Source organism: Nerophis ophidion, linkage group LG04, assembly GCF_033978795.1.
Source record: "Nerophis ophidion isolate RoL-2023_Sa linkage group LG04, RoL_Noph_v1.0, whole genome shotgun sequence".
Lineage (NCBI taxonomy): Eukaryota > Metazoa > Chordata > Actinopteri > Syngnathiformes > Syngnathidae > Nerophis > Nerophis ophidion.
The window spans coordinates 75,455,039-75,474,769 of NC_084614.1; the positions used below are offsets into that span (position 1 = coordinate 75,455,039).

The 19,731-nt window shown below is 43.1% G+C and overlaps 2 protein-coding genes across 3 annotated transcripts in view; both read right to left on the reverse strand.

Moving 5' to 3' along the window:
* Positions 1 to 3,613, reverse strand: part of ttc3 (tetratricopeptide repeat domain 3) — a 103,111-nt gene extending 99,498 nt beyond the window's left edge. For both annotated transcript variants that reach the window (XM_061899068.1, XM_061899067.1), the window contains exon 1: positions 3,408 to 3,613. The gene's annotated coding sequence lies outside the window, so the exon portion shown is untranslated. The remainder of the gene's footprint in view (positions 1 to 3,407) is intronic.
* Positions 3,614 to 10,376: 6,763 nt separating this feature from the next.
* On the reverse strand, positions 10,377 to 15,600 carry LOC133551887 (uncharacterized). The gene is made up of 3 exons (XM_061899069.1): positions 14,794 to 15,600; positions 14,427 to 14,726; positions 10,377 to 10,907 (listed from the first exon to the last, which is right to left on the reverse strand). The coding sequence occupies exons 1-3, from the start codon at positions 15,103 to 15,105 to the stop codon at positions 10,440 to 10,442; spliced, it is 1,080 nt and encodes a 359-aa protein (XP_061755053.1). The 5' UTR covers positions 15,106 to 15,600; the 3' UTR covers positions 10,377 to 10,439.
* Positions 15,601 to 19,731: the final 4,131 nt, after the last annotated feature.

Below are 19,731 nucleotides of genomic sequence, written 5' to 3' on the forward strand. Positions count from 1 at the left end.
GTTCAATTAAGTGTTTTTTTTCATCATTTATTCTCTACAAAAACCCTTCCGTAAAAGGAAAAAAAAATGTACGACGGAAAAACCCATTTATATTTATATATATATATATTTATTTATTAAAGATAAATTGAGCAAATTGGCTATTTCTGGCAATTTATTTAAGTGTGTATCAAACTGGTAGCCCTTTGCATTAATCAGTACCCAAGAAGTAGCTCTTGGTTTCAAAAAGGTTGGTGACCCTTGCTTTAAAAGATCAGGGTTGTGGTGTAGTTTTTCTGTCTTAAATGAATGAAAAAACAAGTTTTCAGTGACGCACACACCCCGGGAAGGTAAAACGGGCTAACAACAGGAGCTATCTTAAAGGCCTACTGAAAGCCACTACTACCCACCACGCAGTCTGATAGTTTATATATCAATGATGAAATATTAACATTGCAACACATGTCAATACGGCCTTTTTAGTTTACTAAATTGCAATTTTAAATTTCCCGCGAAGTGTCCTGTTGAAAACGTCGCGGTATGACCACACGTGCGTTTGACGTCTCGGGTTGTAGCGGACATAATTTTCCAGCCCGATCCAAGCTATAAGTAGTCTGCATTTAATCGCATAATTCCACAGTATTCTGGACATCTGTGTTGCTGAATCTTTTGCAAGTTTGTTCAATTAATAATGGAGAAGTCAAAGTAGAAAGACGGAGGTGGGAAGCGGTGCACTGCAGCTGCCTTTAGCATCACAAACACAGCCGGTGTTTCCTTGTTTAAAATTCCCGAAGGTGAAGCTTTACTATGGAACAGAGCGGTCAAGCGAACATGGTTCCCGACCACCGGCAATTTTCGGTGGGAAAATTGTGGAAATAAGTCGGCTCTTACCGGAGACATCAGCGGCGCTTACGTCCTGCTGCAGCTGCGTGACATCCCTCAGAGACATTGGCGGTCACCACACCCGTGGCAACACCCCTCGACTTTCAGGTACTATAAAATCTCACTAAAACACTAGTAAAACAATAGGCATATAAGGAATTTTCGAGAATTATCCTAGTAAATGTGTCTAATAACATCTGAATCGCTCTCTCTGCCCTTGCTTCTTTTTTTTCCCCTCTAGTCCTTCACTCTCATTATCCTCATCCACAAAGATTTCATCCTCGCTCAGTTTAAGGGGGAAATTGTCGCATTCTTAGTCCGAATCGCTCTAGCTGCTGGTGGCTATGATTGTAAACAATGTGAGGATAAGAGGAGCCCTACAACCCGTGACGTCACGCACACATCGTCTGTTACTTCCGGTAAAGGCAAGGCTTTTTTATTAGCGACCTAAAGTTGCAAACTTTATCGTCGATGTTCTCTACTAAATCCTTTCAGCAAAAATATGGCAATTTCACAAAATGATCAAGCATGACACATAGATTGGACCTGCTATCCCCGTTTAAATAAGAAAATCTCAGTTCAGTAGGCCTTTAATTCACCAAATGATTGCAGAGCGTGGCACACATTGCTACTCACTGATCCCCTCACTTCCTAGGGGGTGGACATGGGGATGGGTCAAATGCTGAGGACACGTCACCTCACCTAGTGAGTGACTATCGTTGGAACTTTAAAAAATCAGGTTTGTGGTGTACTCTGTCTTAAAGGCCTACTGAAAGCCACTACTACCGACCACGCAGTCTGATAGTTTATATATCAATGATGAAATATTAACATTGCATCACATGCCAATACGGCCTTTTTAGTTTACTAAATTACAATTTTTAATTTCCCGGGAGTTTCGTCATCGAAACGTCGTGTAATGATGACGTGTACGCAAGACGTCACGGGTTTTTAGGATGTATGAGCGCTACGCACACACACACAGCTAAATGCCGTCTGCTTTAACGGCATAATTACACAGTATTTTGGAGATCTGTGTTGCTGAATCTTTTGCAATTTGTTCAATTAATAATGGAGAAGTCCTAGTAGAACACACAGTGTTTCCTTGTTTAAAATTCCCGGAGGTGAAGCTTTACTATGGATCAGAGCGGTCAAGCGAACATAGATCCCGACTACATGTCGACCGGCAGTTTTCGGTGAGAAAATTGTGGAAATAAGTCGCCTCTTACCGGAGATCAGCGGAGCCAGTGTCCTCCTGCAGCTGCGTGACTTCTCTCAGAGACTCTGGCGTCAAAACACCCCTCAGACTTTAAGGTACCATTTAACTCACTAAAACACCAGCAACACAATAGGCAGATAAGGGATTTCCAGAATTGTCCTAGTAAATGTGTCTAAAAACATCTGAATCGCTCCCACTGCCCTAGCCTTTTTTTTCCCTAGTCCTTCACTCTCATTATCCTCCACAAATCTTTCATCCTCGCTCAAATTAAGGGGGAAATTGTCGCTTTTTCGGTCCGAATCGCTCTAGCTGCTGGTGGCTATGATTGTAAACAATGTGAGGATGTGAGGAGCCCTACAACCCGTGGCATCACGCGCACATGGTCTGCTACTTCCGGTAAAGGCAAGGCTTTTTTATTATCGACCTAAAGTTGCGAACTTTATCGTCGATGTTCTCTACTCAATCCTTTTAGCAAAAATATGGTAATATTGCGAAATGATCAAGCATGACACATAGATTGGACCTGCTATCCCCGTTTAAATAAGAAAATCTCAGTTCAGTAGGCCTTTAATTCACCAAATGATTCCCGAGCGTGGCACACATTGCTACTCACTCCTCCCCTCACTTCCCAGGGGGTGGACATGGGGATGGGTCAAATGCTGAGGACACACTCAGTGCGTGTGTGTGACTATCATTGGAACATTAAAAGATCAGGGTTGTGGATTACTTTGTCTGTCTTAAATGAATTAAAAAACAAGTTTTCAGTGACGCACACACACAATGGGAAGGTAAAACCAACGAGGACGGGCTAACAACAGGAGCTAGCTTAAACAGCACCCGTCGATGATCGCGATGTCATTTCGAGCGAAACGAAACCGAGAGCATCGCGATCATCCCACAAAAACCGCATAGACTTCCACCGCAAGCGTCCATCCATCCATTTTCTACCGAGTATATTAATATTGTTGATGAAAACAACTTTTTATTTTTATTTTTTTGGCCGGTGCACTTTCAAGGAATACGAATACAACAGAGAGGCTCCAGCAACCCCACAAAAGGGACAAGCGGTAGGAAATGGACGGATGGATGGAATATAGAAGAATTTATAAAACAACTTTTAAAGTGAACGATCCACCCGCGATGCTGTGAATGCCATGAGAAGCTAGCTAGGCTAACACCAAATAAACCACTACTGCAGTCGCCGCCTTATTTAAAAGCCGCCGCCACAAATAAAACGCCGATTTTCTTATTTGTTTTTTTAATCTTTCAAAGTACATTTAATTAAAAAAAACAACAACGAGCCACGCACACGTCGACACTCTCTTACCTGACTTCGATTGAGAGGCTCTCGGCCGCGTGGCCCCCAAATAGACCAAACAAAGACGGCTCGGAAAAATAACAATCTTGAAATGAAAAAAAAATGGTAAATATACAAAAAAATAGAAGTACGTTCTTTACCACTACGAGTGAAACTTGGCCGTCATGAAGAAGACTGACAACCCGAAGGCCACATCCGGATGTTTTAAAATGATGGTGACGTCATTTCAAATTTAAAAAAGGGGAGGGGCTTTAACATGTACTTGATATCTTGTAATAATCGACATATGTATAGTTATGATGGCCTTATGATCAACCATATAATAATCATATGATTACAAAAAGAAAAAGTTATTGTTTTTATTTTTCCGCTCATGTTTCCGGTATTTAAATGAGGCGCTGGGCTGCGCTACTGCCATCTACCGGCCGTTCTTTTTTGTTCACAACATAGCAGCCATTCCTGCTTACTTTTCTATTGTATTCATGCATTACTACAATAATATAAACAATAATAATAATAATAATAAGGCTACTTTGCCTGTACATGGAGTCAGTTGATTATTTCACTCTACTTGTTTCTGTGTTTCCCCTTTTTTTTTTTAAATCATTGAAAAACTGTTTTAACAACAGATTAGACTTAAAAGAGAAAAAGAATGAGAATCATAAAACACAGGACGAGATGTTGAACAGTCCCTTGTGCTGAAATAAACATGGGCATGATAACGTTGCTTGGATGACAACATATGTTGCTCCAAAACCTGTATGGACCATTCAGCAGATGTGTAAATTACCCATGCCTTGGGCACTAATACACCCCCATACCATCACAGATGCTGGCCTTTAAACTCACCGCCTATACCAATCCGGATGGTTATTTTCCTCTTTGTTCCGGAGGACACCACGTCCACAGTTTCCAAATATAATTTGAAATGTGGACTCGTCAGACCACAGAACAATTTTCCACTTTGCATCAGTCCGTCTTAGATGAGCTCGGGCCCAGCGAAGCCGGCGGCGTTTCTGGGTGTTGTTGACAAATGGGTTTTTTCTTCGCATAGTAGAGTTTTAACTTGCACTTATAAATGTAGCAACCAACTGTAGTTACTGACAGTGGTTTTATGGAGTGTTCCTGAGCCCATGTGGTGATATTCTTTACACACTGATGTCAGTTTTTGATGCAGTACCGCCTGAGGGATCAAAGGTCCGTAATATCGTCGCTTACTTGCAGTGATTTCTCTAGATTCTCTGAACCTTTTGATGATTTTACGGACCGTAGATGGTAAAATCCCTAAATTCCTTGCAATAGCTCGTTGAGAAATGTTGTTCTAAAACTGTTTGACAATCTGCTAACAAAGTGGTGACCCTCACCCCATCCTTATTTGTGAATGACTTAGCATTTCATGGAAGTTGCTTTTATACCCAATCATGTCACCCACCTGTTCCCAATTAGCCTGCACACCTGCGGGATGTTCCAAATAAGTGTTTGATGAGCATTCCTCAACTTTATCAGTATTTATTGCCACCTTTCCCAACTTCTTTGTCACGTGTTGCTGGCATCAAATTCTAAAGTTAAAGATTATTTGCTTTAAAAAAAAAGGTTATTGGTTTGAACATTAAATATGTTGTCTTTGTAGCATATTCAACTGAATATGGGTTGAAAATGATTTGCAAATCATCGTATTCCGTTTATATTTACATCTAACACAATTTCCCAACTCATATGGAAAAGGGGTTTGTATGTGTTTTTTGTTGCACCATTGCATCAAGTAAAATTCCTAGTTTGTGAACCCGTTCTCAAACAATGGCAATACAAACTATGCTGATTCGGATTCTGATTATATTTCTAGCCGGCACCAAATGGGGAGCCACGACGAAGACACTGCACATGTCCACGCTGGCCCTGGTGTTCTCAGCCGCCGAGTACCAGGCCCCGGTTTGGTGCCGTCGCCCCATGTAAAGAAGTTGGATGTCGCCCTCAACAGCGCCTTCTGGATCGTCTACGGCAGGGGTCAGGAACCCGCGGCTCTTTAGCGCCTCCCTAATGGCTCCTTGGACCTCTTCCAGAGATGTGTGAACAGGAAAAAAGATGAAGAAAATATATTTTTGTTTTAATATATTTTCTGTAGGGCAGCACGGTGGGAACAGGGATTAGTGCATGTGCCTCACAATACGAAAGTCCTGAGTAGAGATGCACGGTTTGCGGTCTCATCCGCGGAGTCCGCGGATAAACCGCGGGTCGGACGGGTGACATGACGAAAAAATAGATTTTAAATAGATTCGGGCGGGTGGCGGTTGAACCATTTGGAAATATATTTTATACATGGTTCAGAGATCGGTAACTTTTCCCTGATCTAGGCTGCACCATGTACTAACATGTACCCTTGTACCATGAATTGATTAACGTGGACCCCGACTTAAATAAGTTGGAAAAACTTATTGGGGTGTTACCATTTAGTGGTCAATTGTACGGAATATGTACTGTACTGTGCAATCTACTGATAAAAGTTTCAATCAATCAATCAATCAATCAATCAATGTACATTAATAACATGTTAGTACATGTTAGTACATCAGTGGAGGAACATGATCAAACTCCATAAATAACATCCCGTAATTTGATTTTGATATAACTTTTTTATCTTGATAGATTGAAAATTAGCACCAATAAGTTGACTGATGAACATTATCACATAACATTATCACATTCACATTATCAGTCTACCAACCGGCATAGCTCGGTTGGTAGAGCGGCCGTGCCAGCAACTTGAGGGTTGCAGGTTCGATTCCCGCTTCCGCCATCCTAGTCACTGCCGTTGTGTCCTTGGGCAAAACACTTTACCCACCTGCTCCCAGTGCCACCCACACTGGTTTAAAATGTAACTTAGATATTGTGTTTCACTATGTAAAGCGCTTTGAGTCACTAGAGAAAAGCGCTATATAAATATAATTCACTTCACTTCACATGTTGGTACATTCCGCAACTAGTGTTTGGATCCCACTGTACGCAATATCTGAAGCGCATGGAAAAAAGCATTTCACTGTGGTGTACTCTGCATGTGACAAATAAACTTGAACCTTGATAATGTATCATACATATGTACCATTAACCACAACAGGTCATTGTAAAAAAACTAACAAAAAAAAAACAACATTATAATTTGCACCATTTTCAGAATGTGCTTGTTCTGTTTTCAAACAAAGGAAGTTGTCTTTATTTTTAAGTTATCGTGCCGTGATTTTACCAGTCAGGCCCACTTGGGAGTAGATTTTTCTCCATGTTAAAGTTAAAGTTAAAGTACCAATGATTGTCACACACACACACACACACACACACACACACACACACACACACACACACACACACACACACACACACTAGGTGTGTTGAAATTTGTCGTCTGCATTTGACCCATCCCCTTGTTCACCCCCCCGGGAGGTGAGGGGGGCAGTGAGCAGCAGCGCTGGCCACGCCCGGGAATAATTTTTGGTGATTTAACCCCCCAATTCCAACCCTTACGTGGACCCCGACTTAAACAAGTTGAAAAACGTATTCCGTTGTTAGCATTTTGTGGTTAATTGTACAGATTGGGGGGCGGTATAGCTCGGTTTGTATAGCGGCCGTGCCAGCAACTTGAGGGTTGCAGGTTCGATTCCCGCTTCCGCCATCCTAGTCACTGCCGTTGTGTCCTTGGGCAAGACACTTTACCCACCTGCTCCCAGTGCCACCCACACTGGTTTATATGTAACTTAGATATTGGGTTTCACTATGTAACGCGCTTTGAGTCACTAGAGAAAAGCGCTATATAAATATAATTCACAATTCACATACAGAATATGTACTGTACTTTGCAATATACTAATACATGTTTCGATCAATCAATGATGCTGAGTGCCAAGCAGGGAGGTGATGTGTCCTAAGACGGCGTGGCGCAGTGGGAGAGAGGCCGTGCACAACCCGAGGGTCTCTGGTTCAATCCCCACCTAGAACCAACCTCGGCACGTCCGCTGTGTCCTGAGCAAGACACTTCACCCTTGCTCCTGATGGGTGCTGGTTAGCGCCTCGCATGGCAGCTCCCTCCATCAGTGTGTGACGGGACTCTTGTTGCTGTGTTGGATCCGCTTTGGACTGGACTCTCGCGGCTGTGTTGGATCCATTATGGATTGAACTTTCACAGTATCATGTTAGACCCGCTCGACATCCATTGCTTTCCTCCTCTCCAAGGTTCTCATAGTCATTATTGTCACCGACGTCCCACTGGGTGTGAGTTTTCCTTGCCCTTATGTGGGCCTACCGAGGATGTCGTAGTGGTTTGTGTTGTGGTTTGTGCAGCCCTTTGAGACACTAGTGATTTAGGGCTATATAAGTAAACATTGATTGATTGATTGATTGATAAATGTAGAAGTAGTGTCAAAGCGCTTTGAGTACCTTGAAGGTAGAAAAGCGCTATGCAAGTACAACCCATTTATTTATTATTTTTATAGTTTTTGGTGTGACTCGGCCGGGGTTTGAACTCACAACCTACCGATCTCAGGGCGGACACTCTAACCATTAGGCCCCCGATCTAAAATAAGTTTGACACCCCTGTACTACACTGTCACCAAGTTTTGAGCTAATCAATGACTTACTGTTACAAAAAAAACGTTCCTGTACGACATTCTGACTACCAAGTTGCATTTGCATCCAAATATTGGGGTGTTTTCTTGAACAAATTATTTGTATGCAAGCAAATTGTTGGATTAAATGTAAATAAGTTATCTCATTTTTATTCAAATATGATTGTTTACATATGCATTGTGTTAGACAAACTGAAGAGTTTGTCTAACACAATGTCAGGCTGGGGGACGCCACCTCCTCTTCTGCCCCGCTTTACTGTGGTGTCCCCCAAGGATCTATTTTAGGCCCCATCCTGTTCGCTCTTTATCTCCTCCCTCTTGGAGATATTTTTAAGAAACATGGAGTGTTTTATCACTTTTATGCAGATGACTGCCAAATTTATATGCCGATTTCAAAAAGCCACGGCCCCCTGACACCCCTTCTTAACTGTCTATGCGACGTCAAGGCTTGGTTAGCCCAGAATTTTTTAATAATGAATGAGGGAAAAACAGAAATTTTAGTTTTTGTTTCGGCCCTCACTGACTTGGGACCATTGCAAAATTATGTGCGTCCCAAAGTCACCAGCCTTGGCGTCACTATAGACCGCCATTTTAAACTAGACAAACAAGTCAATGGCGTTTTAAAATCGTGTTTTTATCACCTTCGTCTTTCAGTAAAGGTTAAACCGTTTTTATCTTTTAACCTTTTTGAACAAGTGGTGCATGCTTTTATTTCAAGTGGCCTGGACTACTGCAATGCACTTCATGCTGGCATTAGCCAAAAAGCTCTCTCCCGGTTGCAGTTAGTCCAGAACGCGGCAGCAGGACTTTTAACAGGGGCCAGGAAACGCCAGCATATAACCCCAATTCTTCAGAGTTTGCACTGGCTCCCTGTTCGTTTTAGAATTGATTTTAAAACATTGCTGTTTGTTTTTAAATCTTTACATGGACTGGCACCTCAATATATCTCAGACCTCATCCAAATTTACATTCCTGCGCGCGCTCTGAGGTCCGAGAGCCAGTTCCAGCTCGAGGTGCCCAAGACCAGACTTAAGACCAGGGGGGACAGGGCCTTCTCTGTGGTCGGCCCTAAGCTCTGGAACACACTGCCGCTCCATGTTCAAACTGCTTCCACAGTGGACTCTTTTAAGTCTCGTCTTAAGACCCACTTTTATTCTTTGGCTTTTAACACTACGTGAGTTGTGTGGTCCTCTGTCCTCTGTTGTCCTCTGTGTTTTTTATACACTTTGATTTTTATTTTACTGTTTTAATTGATTTTACCCTTTAAAATAGTTTTAATCATATTTGTTTTTATATTGTTTTTATTGGTTTTATTTTTATTAATTTTTTGTTTTATTCAGTCATTGGTGGAGCATAATATTGTTTTTAACATGGCTGTGCAGCACTTTGGAAACGTTATTATTGTTTAAATGTGCTATATAAATAAAGTGGATTGGATTGGATTGAATTGAGAAACGAAACGTGGCGTTAGATTGAACTTAGGTTGACCTGCCAACCTCAAAGAGGAGTCTGCAGATGAGACGGAGCAGTGAATTAGTGAAGTGAATTATATTTATATAGCGCTTTTCTCTAGTGACTCAAAGTGCTTTACATAGTGAAACCCAATATCTAAGTTACATTTGAACCAGTGTGGGTGGCACTGGGAGCAGGTGGGTAAAGTGTTTTGCCCAAGAACACAACGGCAGTGACTAGGATGGCGGAAGCGGGAATCGAACCTGCAACCCTCAAGTTGCTGGCACGGCCGCTCTACCAACCGAGCTATGCCGGGCAACACAGGAAGCTAATGCATCTTTTATGTTCACAACGTAGGTGTTTTGTTTCCAACACAGCTGTAAATCCCCCTCCTCCGTTACTACAGCTGTGTGTGTGTGTGTGTGTGTGCGTGTGTGTGTGTGTGTGTGTGTGTGTGTGTGTGTGTGTGTGTTTGTGTGTGTGTGTGTGTGTGTAATGCAGGGCCTCCCGAATAAATTCAAAGGCGAGGGGAGTGGGAGAAAGGTTTCGGAGTGAGTTGGAGCCTGTAACTGACAAACTTTCTCCAGGTCACTCTCCTCGTACGAGAAAAACAAATCACTGGTTTTGCCTTCTATTCTCTGTTTCTGTGTCTATGTCTCATTGTATTTAGATTAGATGGATTGGATTAGATAGTACTTTATTTATTCCGTCAGGAGAGTTCCTTCAGGAAAATTAAAATTTTCAGCACTATCCCATTCAAGATCAGACAAACATTACAGGGAGACAGAACAGGATTTGACCCTGACACAAATAACCAGTTATCAATCATAATGATACACAGTTCAAGAGTGTGATTAATCTGATTTAAAAATAAATTGTTTGAGAGCCCTAAAAAAAAACAAAAAAAACAAAAAAATTTGAATTTTAATTTTATTTCCAAGCCTTCAAGTTCCAAAGCAATGAAGTGAACATTTGTGATCTAGTTTGCCCTCAACTGAAAGTCTTCCTTCTGCCCAACAAGGCGGTAGAAGACCTTCTTGGGATACAAAAAAACATTTCTGCTCTGTTCCAGGTCTTGTGCATTGATGATGCGCAGCACCAAAGCTCGTTGTATGGCGGGAGACTCGCACGGGTGATGCTGCACGTCATGACTGACGTTCCTCCCGCCCTCCATGACCAGTAGACCCCGCCTGGCGCCTCTATCGTCATCTTCATGGCCTTCCGGGGACGCCGACTCATCACTCTTACAAGCTGTGCTGTTTGAGCTGAAAGTCAGTGGACTGGAGCAGGTCTCGTTGGTCCGTTGGTCCCGTGGCGCTGAAGGTGCAGTCTCCTGAACGTTCCTGTAAAGGTAGACCGTGTAGCCCTGCACCAGGCGATTCAGCGCCGTCTTGTAAGACAAACGGAGGGACTCCGCTGAGCCTGGAGGCACCGAATGAAGCCGAACCTGTAAGAGAAGAAACGTGAAGACGTTCGATGCATCCACTGTCATTAAGAATATGTTCCCGGGTGCCTTGCAAACCACGTTCAAGAACCAACTAAGTTCATAACTCGACGTCCATTGCATCCGGTCTCTCCAAGGTTTCTCATAGTCATTCACATTGACATCCCACTGGGTTGTGAATTTTTCCTTGCCCTTATGTGGGATCTGAATCGAGGATGTCGTTGTGGCTTGTGCAGTCCTTTGATACACATTTTTGATTTAGGGCTATATAAATAAACATTGATCGATGGATTGATAGACTTGGAGAAGGCATTCAACCGTGTCCCTCGGGAAGTCCTGGGGGGAGTGCTCGGAGAGTATGGGGTATCGGACTGTCTGATTGTGGCGGTCCGCTCCCTGTACGATGAGTGTCAGAGCTTGGTCCGCATTGCTGGCAGTAAGTCGGACACATTTCCACTGAGGGTTGGACTCCGCCAAGGCTGCCCTTTGTCACCGATTCTGTTCATAACTTTTATGGACAGAATTTCTAGGCGCAGTCAAGGCGTTGAGGGGATCCGGTTTGGTGGCTGCAGGATTAGGTCTCTGCTTTTTGCAGATGATGTGGTCCTGATGGCTTCATCTGGCCAGGATCTTCAACTCTCACCGGATTGGTTCGCAGCCGAGTGTGAAGCGACCGTAATGAGAATCAGCACCTCCAAGTCCGAGTCCATGGTTCTCGCCCGGAAAAGGGTGGAGTGCCATCTCCGGGTTGGGGAGGAGACCCTGCCCCAAGTGGAGGAGTTCAAGTACCTAGGAGTCTTGTTCACGAGTGAGGGAAGAGTGGATCGTGAGATCGACAGGCGGATCGGTGCGGCGTTTTTCGGAAATGCAGACGCCGTATCGATCCGTTGTGGTGAAGAAGGAGCTCAGCCGGAAGGAAGAGCTCTCAATTTACCGGTCAATCTACGTTCCCATCCTCACCTTTGGTCATGAGCTTTGGGTCATGACCAAAATGACAAGCTCACGGGTACAAGCGGCCGAAATTAGCTTCCTCCGCCGGGTGGTGGGGTTCTCCCTTAGAGATAGGGTGAGAAGCTCTGCCATCCAGGAGGAACTCAAAGTAAAGCCGCGGCTCCTCCACATCGAGAGGAGCCAGATGAGGTGGTTCGGGCATCTGGTCAGGATGCCACCCGAACGCCTCCCTAGGGAAGTGTTTCGGGCACGTAGGGAGGAAGACCCCGGACACGTTGGGAAGACTATGGCGGGAAGAGTTAGACGAAGTGGCTGGGGAGAGGGGAGTCCGACCGCGGATTAGCGGAAGAAGATGAATGAATCCCTAAATTCCTTGCAATAGCTCCTTGAGAAATGTTGTTCTAAAACTGTCCGACAATTTGCTTACAAAGTGGTGACCCTCACCCCATCCTTGTTTGTGAATTACTTAGCATTTCATGGAAGCTGCTTTGATACCTAATCATGGCACCCTAATGTTCCCAATTAGCCTGCCCACCTGTGGGATGTTCCATATAAGTGTTTGATGAGCATTCCTCAACTTTATCAGTATTTATTGCCACCTTTCCCAACTTCTTTGTCACGTGTTGCTGGCATCAAATACTAAAGTTATTGATTATTTGCACAAAAAAAATGTTTATCATTTTGAACATCAACTATGTTGTCTTTGTAGCATATTCAATTGAATATGGGTTGAAAAGGATTTGCAAATAATTGTATTCCGTTTATATTTACATCCAACACAATTTCCCAACTCATATGAAAACAAGGTTTGTAGAAAAGTTACAAGGAAATCAAATTAGCTTCATGGCATGGCCTCTTAACTTCATGTGAGTGATTATGATTGACGACACCTGCTGACTTCTCCGAGCCCATTTAAATAGGGCTCATGTGATGCAGTCATTAGACTCGGTTACAAACGCGAGTCTTTTTCAGCATAGATCTGAAAAAAGTAATCATTGACTTGAATAAGTCAGGAAAGTCACTTGGAGCCATTTCAAAGCAGCTTAAGGTCCCGAGAGCAACTGTGCAGACATTTGTTCGTAAGTACAAAGTGCATGGCACAGTTTTGTCACTGCCACAATCAGAAGGAAAATGCAAGCTATCACCTGCTGCTGAGAGAAAATTGGTCAGTATAATCAAGAGTCAACCATCATATTTGTACATATGGTATTTGCTCATGTTGCTCCATTGTTTTTGTTGTTGTTGTTGTTGTTGTGTTTGCTGTTGTTGTTTTTGTATCTCTGTCTTATCCCCCTCTTGTACCCACAATTTCCCACTCTGTCTTCCTTTTTTTCTCTTTCTATCCCCTCCTGCTCTGTAAATGGGGAATTTGACCCATGCTATTTTGACATAAATTGAGTGCATACCCAAATAAACCGTAAAATATGTCCCCGGCCAGCTGGACCAAACGCACAACTGACCATCGAGTGAGTCACACCTCAATATTGCACAGGATACACGCAGCACGTCATGCCTGTTATTTCAACTACTGTACATATGCTGTTGAGCTAGCTGTGTACAAACAAAACATGAAATGTGGGCTAATACTTTACAGATACTGTAATAGGATTTTTCATGTTTTCCCGTCAGTACGGATTGGTGTCTTATCGCATTGTGTTGTGCATTACAAACTCAGGCGTGTTTCGTGCAGACGTAGAAGCTAGCTTATCTTTTAGTGTAGCTGGCTACTACTGAAAAAATGCAGATGTGTTACTATGCTAGAAAAAAAGTTCCTCAGTGTTATCTTTTACAATAACAATGTCACTACAGCTTGGTTACTATACAGGTTACTGAAGGTAAATAAAGTATTGTCAACGGTTACTGAATGCTTTTTAAAAGTGATTTAGCTGTAGAATTGATTGCTCTCATTAGCTGCATTGCTAGTGCGAGACAGATATTTTTAAGACTTCTTTTTTCATCCACAGTCTTGTTTAAAGCAGCTAGTATTTTCCCATGTTGTGTGTCTTCTTGTGACCTACTTACTTTTATCTTATGTCCGCGAGTAAACTCTTTGTTTTGTCTTAAGGGCTCCTGTTTGCCTGCTGTTTTGGCCAGTTCCTTATCTGTTTTGAAGAAGCAGCTGCGCTCTTTTTCGGGCGAGAGGGGCTCTTTTTGCTCTGCATAATCTGACTCTTTTTGTTTGGATTTAGACCTTGCTTGCTGATGCTATGGTTGCATTGTAAAGGCTGGTCCCCTGAAGAGTCAGTAAAACTTGGTATTGTACCATTCTGTCTCTGGGGTCCTTTTTACTCAACATCCAAAAGAACTTGGGATTGAACAGTGTGTTTTATTCCCTGAGAGGAAAACTGGCAACACTAGCCACCAAGAACGAGACAATTTTTACATGTTAGAATGCAAAAACCTTTTGTATTCTTGTCTCTTATAAAGATTTCTGTGGCTTCGCAGGCCAGTGTAAACAGGAAGCAAAGCTTTTTGCCGTTCTACTCGGTGACGTACACACCCAAGTTATTTTTGCACCTACAGGTGAAACATACTCAAGGTGAAAGAGGGGATGTTTGCGCTGGTACTGACCTGGTGGATCCTCATGTGCAGATGAACGGCAGCTCCTGTCAACCACTGCTGCATAGCCACGGAGCTCATCCTCTTTTTGGCGTTCATCCGGTGGAAATGATCCAGCATCTCCAGCTTGAGCCAGTTGTCGTAGATCTCGGTGGTCTCGGCCACGGTGTCGACGTCATTTGCAATTGCGGGGATCAAGCTGAGGTAGGTTTTGGTAATCAGGCCGATTCGTGAAGCAGCGCTGATGCCAAAAATCTTCTTGGTTGTCACGGGCGATCGGTCGGCTTCGGTTGAAGAGGTGTTGCGTCGGACCTGGCGGGCGGAAGAGAAGCTCAGCGAAACCTCGGAAGCTCGCACGATTTTGCCGGCTTTGACCGACCTGCTGGGCGACGTGGTCCAGCAGTAAGGACAGGGCCAGAGCGACAACACCCACGCCGCCGCCGCTGACCCTGTCGCCCCCTAACTCTCGGTTCAGGCGGAGGCCGAACGCTTCCTGTTGCTGGTCGTTCATGCCGCGCTGCAAGGAGGCGTACTGGTGCTGCAGCGCCGCCGACGAGTCCAACGACAGGAAAGTGGTGAGGACGGGATCCAAGGAGATGTCCGGGATGGCGTTGGCGTCTCGCGCCACCAGGAAGAGCTCCTGGACGGTGGCCTGCAACGGAAGGCAGAGACTGGGGCCCAGCAGGATCATGACTGCAGGACACCGAGAGTGTGTGTGAAATCAACTCCACGGTGTTTTTGACCTCGCGTTTGTTTGCGCAGCCAGAATGACGTCAGTTCAGCTGGTCGACCATTGGCAGCAACACCAAGGCAGCTAAAAACACTGTCAGAATTTGTATTATTTCTGATTGTTTTCTTACTGCTTTCATTGTGTCAATGCCCAAGTATTCACACACTCACTGATCTCACCTTCAACAACCAAACTACCATTTTCCAAGTTCAAAATACTTCCAGGAGTTCCCAGATTTCCCGGTTTTCCGAGACTTTTTGCCCAACCAATTTTCAAACATGCACAACTGCCACATTTCCCACCCAATTTGAAGCGTTCCACCATCCACACACAACCCCATTACACCTTGGACATTATAACTAGCATTTTCCAAGTTCAGAATAATTCCAGGAGTTCCCAGATTTCCCGGGACTTTTGCCCAGCCAATTTTCCAACATTCACAACTCCTACATTTACCACCAAATTCGAACCGTTCCACCATTCACACATAAGCCCATCACACCTTGGACATTATAACTAGCATTTGCCAAGTTCAAAATAATTCCAGGAATTCCCAGATTTCCCGGGACTTTCTGGGACTTTGCCCAACCAATTTTCAAACATGCACAACTGCCACATTTCCCACCCTATTCGTACCGTTCCACCATTCACACACAAGCCCATTACACCTTGGACATTAAAACTAATATTTTCCAAGTTTAAAATAATTCCAGGAATTCCCAGATTTCCCGGGACTTTCTGGGACTTTTGCCCAGCCAATTTTCAAACATTCACAACTCCTACATTTACCACCAAATTCAAAGTGTTCTACCATCCACACACTAGCCCATTACACCTTGGACATTATAACTAGCATTTTCCAAGTTCAAAATAATTCCAGGAATTCCCAGATTTCCCGGTTTTCCGGGACTTTTTGCCCAGCCAATTTTCAAACATTCACAACTCCCACATTTACCACCAAATTCGAAGCGTTCTACCATCCACACACTAGCCCATCTCACCTTGGACATTATAACTAGCATTTTCCAAGTTCAAAATAATTCCAGGAATTCCCAGATTTCCCGGTTTTCCGGGACTTTTTGCCCAGCCAATTTTCAAACATTCACAACTCCCACATTTACCACCAAATTCGAAGCGTTCTACCATCCACACACTAGCCCATCTCACCTTGGACATTATAACTAGCATTTTCCAAGTTCAAAATAATTCCAGGAATTCCCAGATTTCCCGGTTTTCCGGGACTTTTTGCCCAGCCAATTTTCAAACATTCACAACTCCCACATTTACCACCAAATTCAAAGCGTTCTACCATCCACACACTAGCCCATCTCACCTTGGACATTAAAACTATCATTTTCCAAGTTCAGAATAGTTCCAGGAGTTCCCAGATTTCCCGGTTTTCAGAGACTTTTTGCCCAACCAATTTTCAAACATGCACAACTGCCACATTTCCCACCCTATTCGAACCGTTCCACCATTCACACACAAGCCCATTACACCTTGGACATTAAAACTAATATTTTCCAAGTACAAAATAATTCCAGGAATTCCCAGATTTCCCGGTTTTCCGGGACTTTTTGCCCAGCCAATTTTCAAACATTCACAACTCCCACATTTACCACCAAATTCAAAGCGTTCTACCATCCACACACTAGCCCATCTCACCTTGGACATTAAAACTAGCATTTTCCAAGTTCAGAATAATTCCAGGAGTTCCCAGATTTCCCGGGACTTTTGCCCAGCCAATTTTCAAACATGCACAACTGCCACATTTCCCACCCTATTCGAACCGTTCCACCATCCACACACAAGCCCATTACACCTTGGACATTATAACTAGCATTTTCCAAGTTCAAAATAATTCCAGGAATTCCCAGATTTCCCGGGACTTTCCGAGACTTTTTGCCCAACCAATTTTCAAACATGCACAACTGCCACATTTCCCACCCTATTCGAACCGTTCCACCATTCACACACTAGCCCATCTCACCTTGGACATTAAAACTAGCATTTTCCAAGTTCAAAATAATTCCAGGAATTCCCAGATTTCCCGGGACTTTCTGGGAGTTTTGCCCAGCCAATTTTCAAACATTCACAACTCCTACATTTACCACCAAATTCGAAGCATTCTACCATCCACACACTAGCCCATTACACCTTGGACATTAAAACTAGCATTTTCCAAGTTCAAAATAATTCCAGGAATTCTCAAAATTCCCGGTTTTCCGGGACATTTTGCCCAGCCTTTTTTCGAACATGCACAACTGGCATTTTTATACCCGATTCTAGCCTTTCACCCATAATATCGGCCTGTCCATATTATCTACCGATAAATGCTTTAAAATGTAATATCGGAAATTGTCGGTCTCAAAATTAGCGGTATCGGTTTTAAACAAAGTAAAACTTATGACTTTTTAAAACGCCGCAGTGTACACGGACGTAGCGAGAAGTACAGAGCGCTAATAAACCTTAAAGGCACTGCCTTTGCATGCCGGCCCACATATCTACGGCTTTTCTCACACAAGTGAACGCAAAGCATACTTGGTCAACAGCCATACAAGTCACACCGAGGGTGGCCGTACAAACAACTTCAACACTGTTACAAATATGTGCCACACTATGTGAAACAAGAATGACAAACACATTTTGGGAGAATATCTGCACTGTAACACAACATAAACACAACAGAACAAATACCCAGAACCCCTTGCAGCACTAACTCTTCCGGGACGCTACAATATACACCCCTTCGCTACCCCCACCCCCACCACAACCCTGCCTCTCCAACCTCGCCCACCTCAACCTCCTCATGCTCTCTCAGGGAGAGCATGTCTCAAATCCCAAGCTGCTGCTTTGAGGCATGTTAAAAAAAAAAAATACACTTTTTGACTTCAATAATAAATATGGCAGTGACATGTTGGCATTTTTTTTCCATAACTTGAGTTGATTTATTTTGGAAAACCTTGTTACATTGTTTAATGCATCCAGTGGGGCATCACAACAAAATTAGGCATAATAATGTATATATCAATATTGGTTGATATCGGCGGTATGGGTGATTAAGAGTTGCACAATATCGGAGTATCGGATATTGGCAAAAAAAGCCATTATCGGACATCTCTACTTTCCATCCTTACCCTTTCCATCCTTTGTAACCGAGCAACAGCAATAACAGTGCAATACATTTTAAAGGTGCAATATACACATCACACCTTTCATATAATCAACAGTAATACCGCTTTTCTACATTTTTAGAATGTATTTTCATTACATGGTCACCACTGCCTAGTTTTTCTTGTTATATTCTTATTTTACTGTTATATTTTTATTCTTATTGCCACTTTTTATTTTTATTCTTATTGTAAGATTTTCTATTTTATTTCCATTTATACGTCCATTATTTACTTTTTAAATTCCATCTGAATTCTGTACACTGCTGCTGAAATTGTCATTTTTCTGAGGGGACTTTCCTCAATGAATCAATAAAGTACTATTCGTCTATCTACAGTGTATCTATCCATCTATCCATCTATCCATCTATCTATCTATCTATCCATCTCTCCATCCATCCATCCATCCATCCATCCATCCATCCATCTATCCATCCATCCATCCATCCATCCATCCATCCATCCATCCATCCATCCATCTATCTATCTATCTATCTATCTTTAGCCACACAAACACACTGTGTTTCATTGTTAAAAATTCCCGGAGGTGAAGCTTTTCTATGGATCAGAGCGGTCAAGCGAACATGGTACCCGACCACTTGTCAACCGGCCGGTTTCGGTGAGAAAATTGTGGTAAAAAGTCGCCTCTTACCGGAGATCAGCGGAGCTTCTGTCCTGCTGCAGCTTCGTGACTTCCCTCAGAGACTGGCGCCAACACACCCGTGGACACACCCCTCCGACTATCAGGTACTATTTAACTCACTAAAACACTAGTAACACAATAGAAAGATAAGCAATTTCCCAGAATTATCCTAGTAAATGTGTCTAAAAACATCTGAATCGCTTCCATTTTTTTTTTTTACTTTTTTTTTTTCTAGTCCTTCACTCTAAATTTCTTCATCCACAAAGCTTTCATCCTCGCTGAATTGATTAACGTGGACCCCGACTTAAACAAGTTGAAAAACTTATTCGGGTGTTACCATTTAGTGGTCAATTGTACGGAATATGTACTGAACTGTGCAATCTACTAATAAAAGTATCAATCAATCGCTCAAATTAATGGGGAAATTGTCGCTTTCTCGGTCCGAATAGCTCTTGCTGCTGGTGGCCATGATTGTAAACAATGTGAGGATGTGGGGAGCCCTCACACCGGTGACGTCACGCGCACATCGTCTGCTACTTCCGGTACAGGCAAGACATTTTTATTAGCGACCAAAAGTTGCGAACTTTATCGTTGATGTTTTCTACTAAATCCTTTCAGCAAAAACATGGCAATATCGCGAAATGATCAAGTATGACACAGAATGGACCTGCTATCCCCGTTTAAATAAGAAAATCTCATTTCAGTAGGCCTTTAAACAGCAAAAAACAAACCCAAACACCCTCGGCTATTTCCGCCAATCACGTGACCTCGGTC

Excerpts from the sequence above, each read along its gene's own strand:
- LOC133551887 (XM_061899069.1), bottom strand. The coding sequence starts at position 15,105 with ATGATCCTGCTGGGCCCCAGTCTCTGCCTTCCGTTGCAGGCCACCGTC. Across the intron at positions 14,727-14,793 it reads TGGACCACGTCGCCCAGCAG|GTCCGACGCAACACCTCTTC; the intron begins GTCGGTCAAAGC and ends TCCGCCCGCCAG. Across the intron at positions 10,908-14,426 it reads TGCACATGAGGATCCACCAG|GTTCGGCTTCATTCGGTGCC; the intron begins GTCAGTACCAGC and ends CTTCTCTTACAG.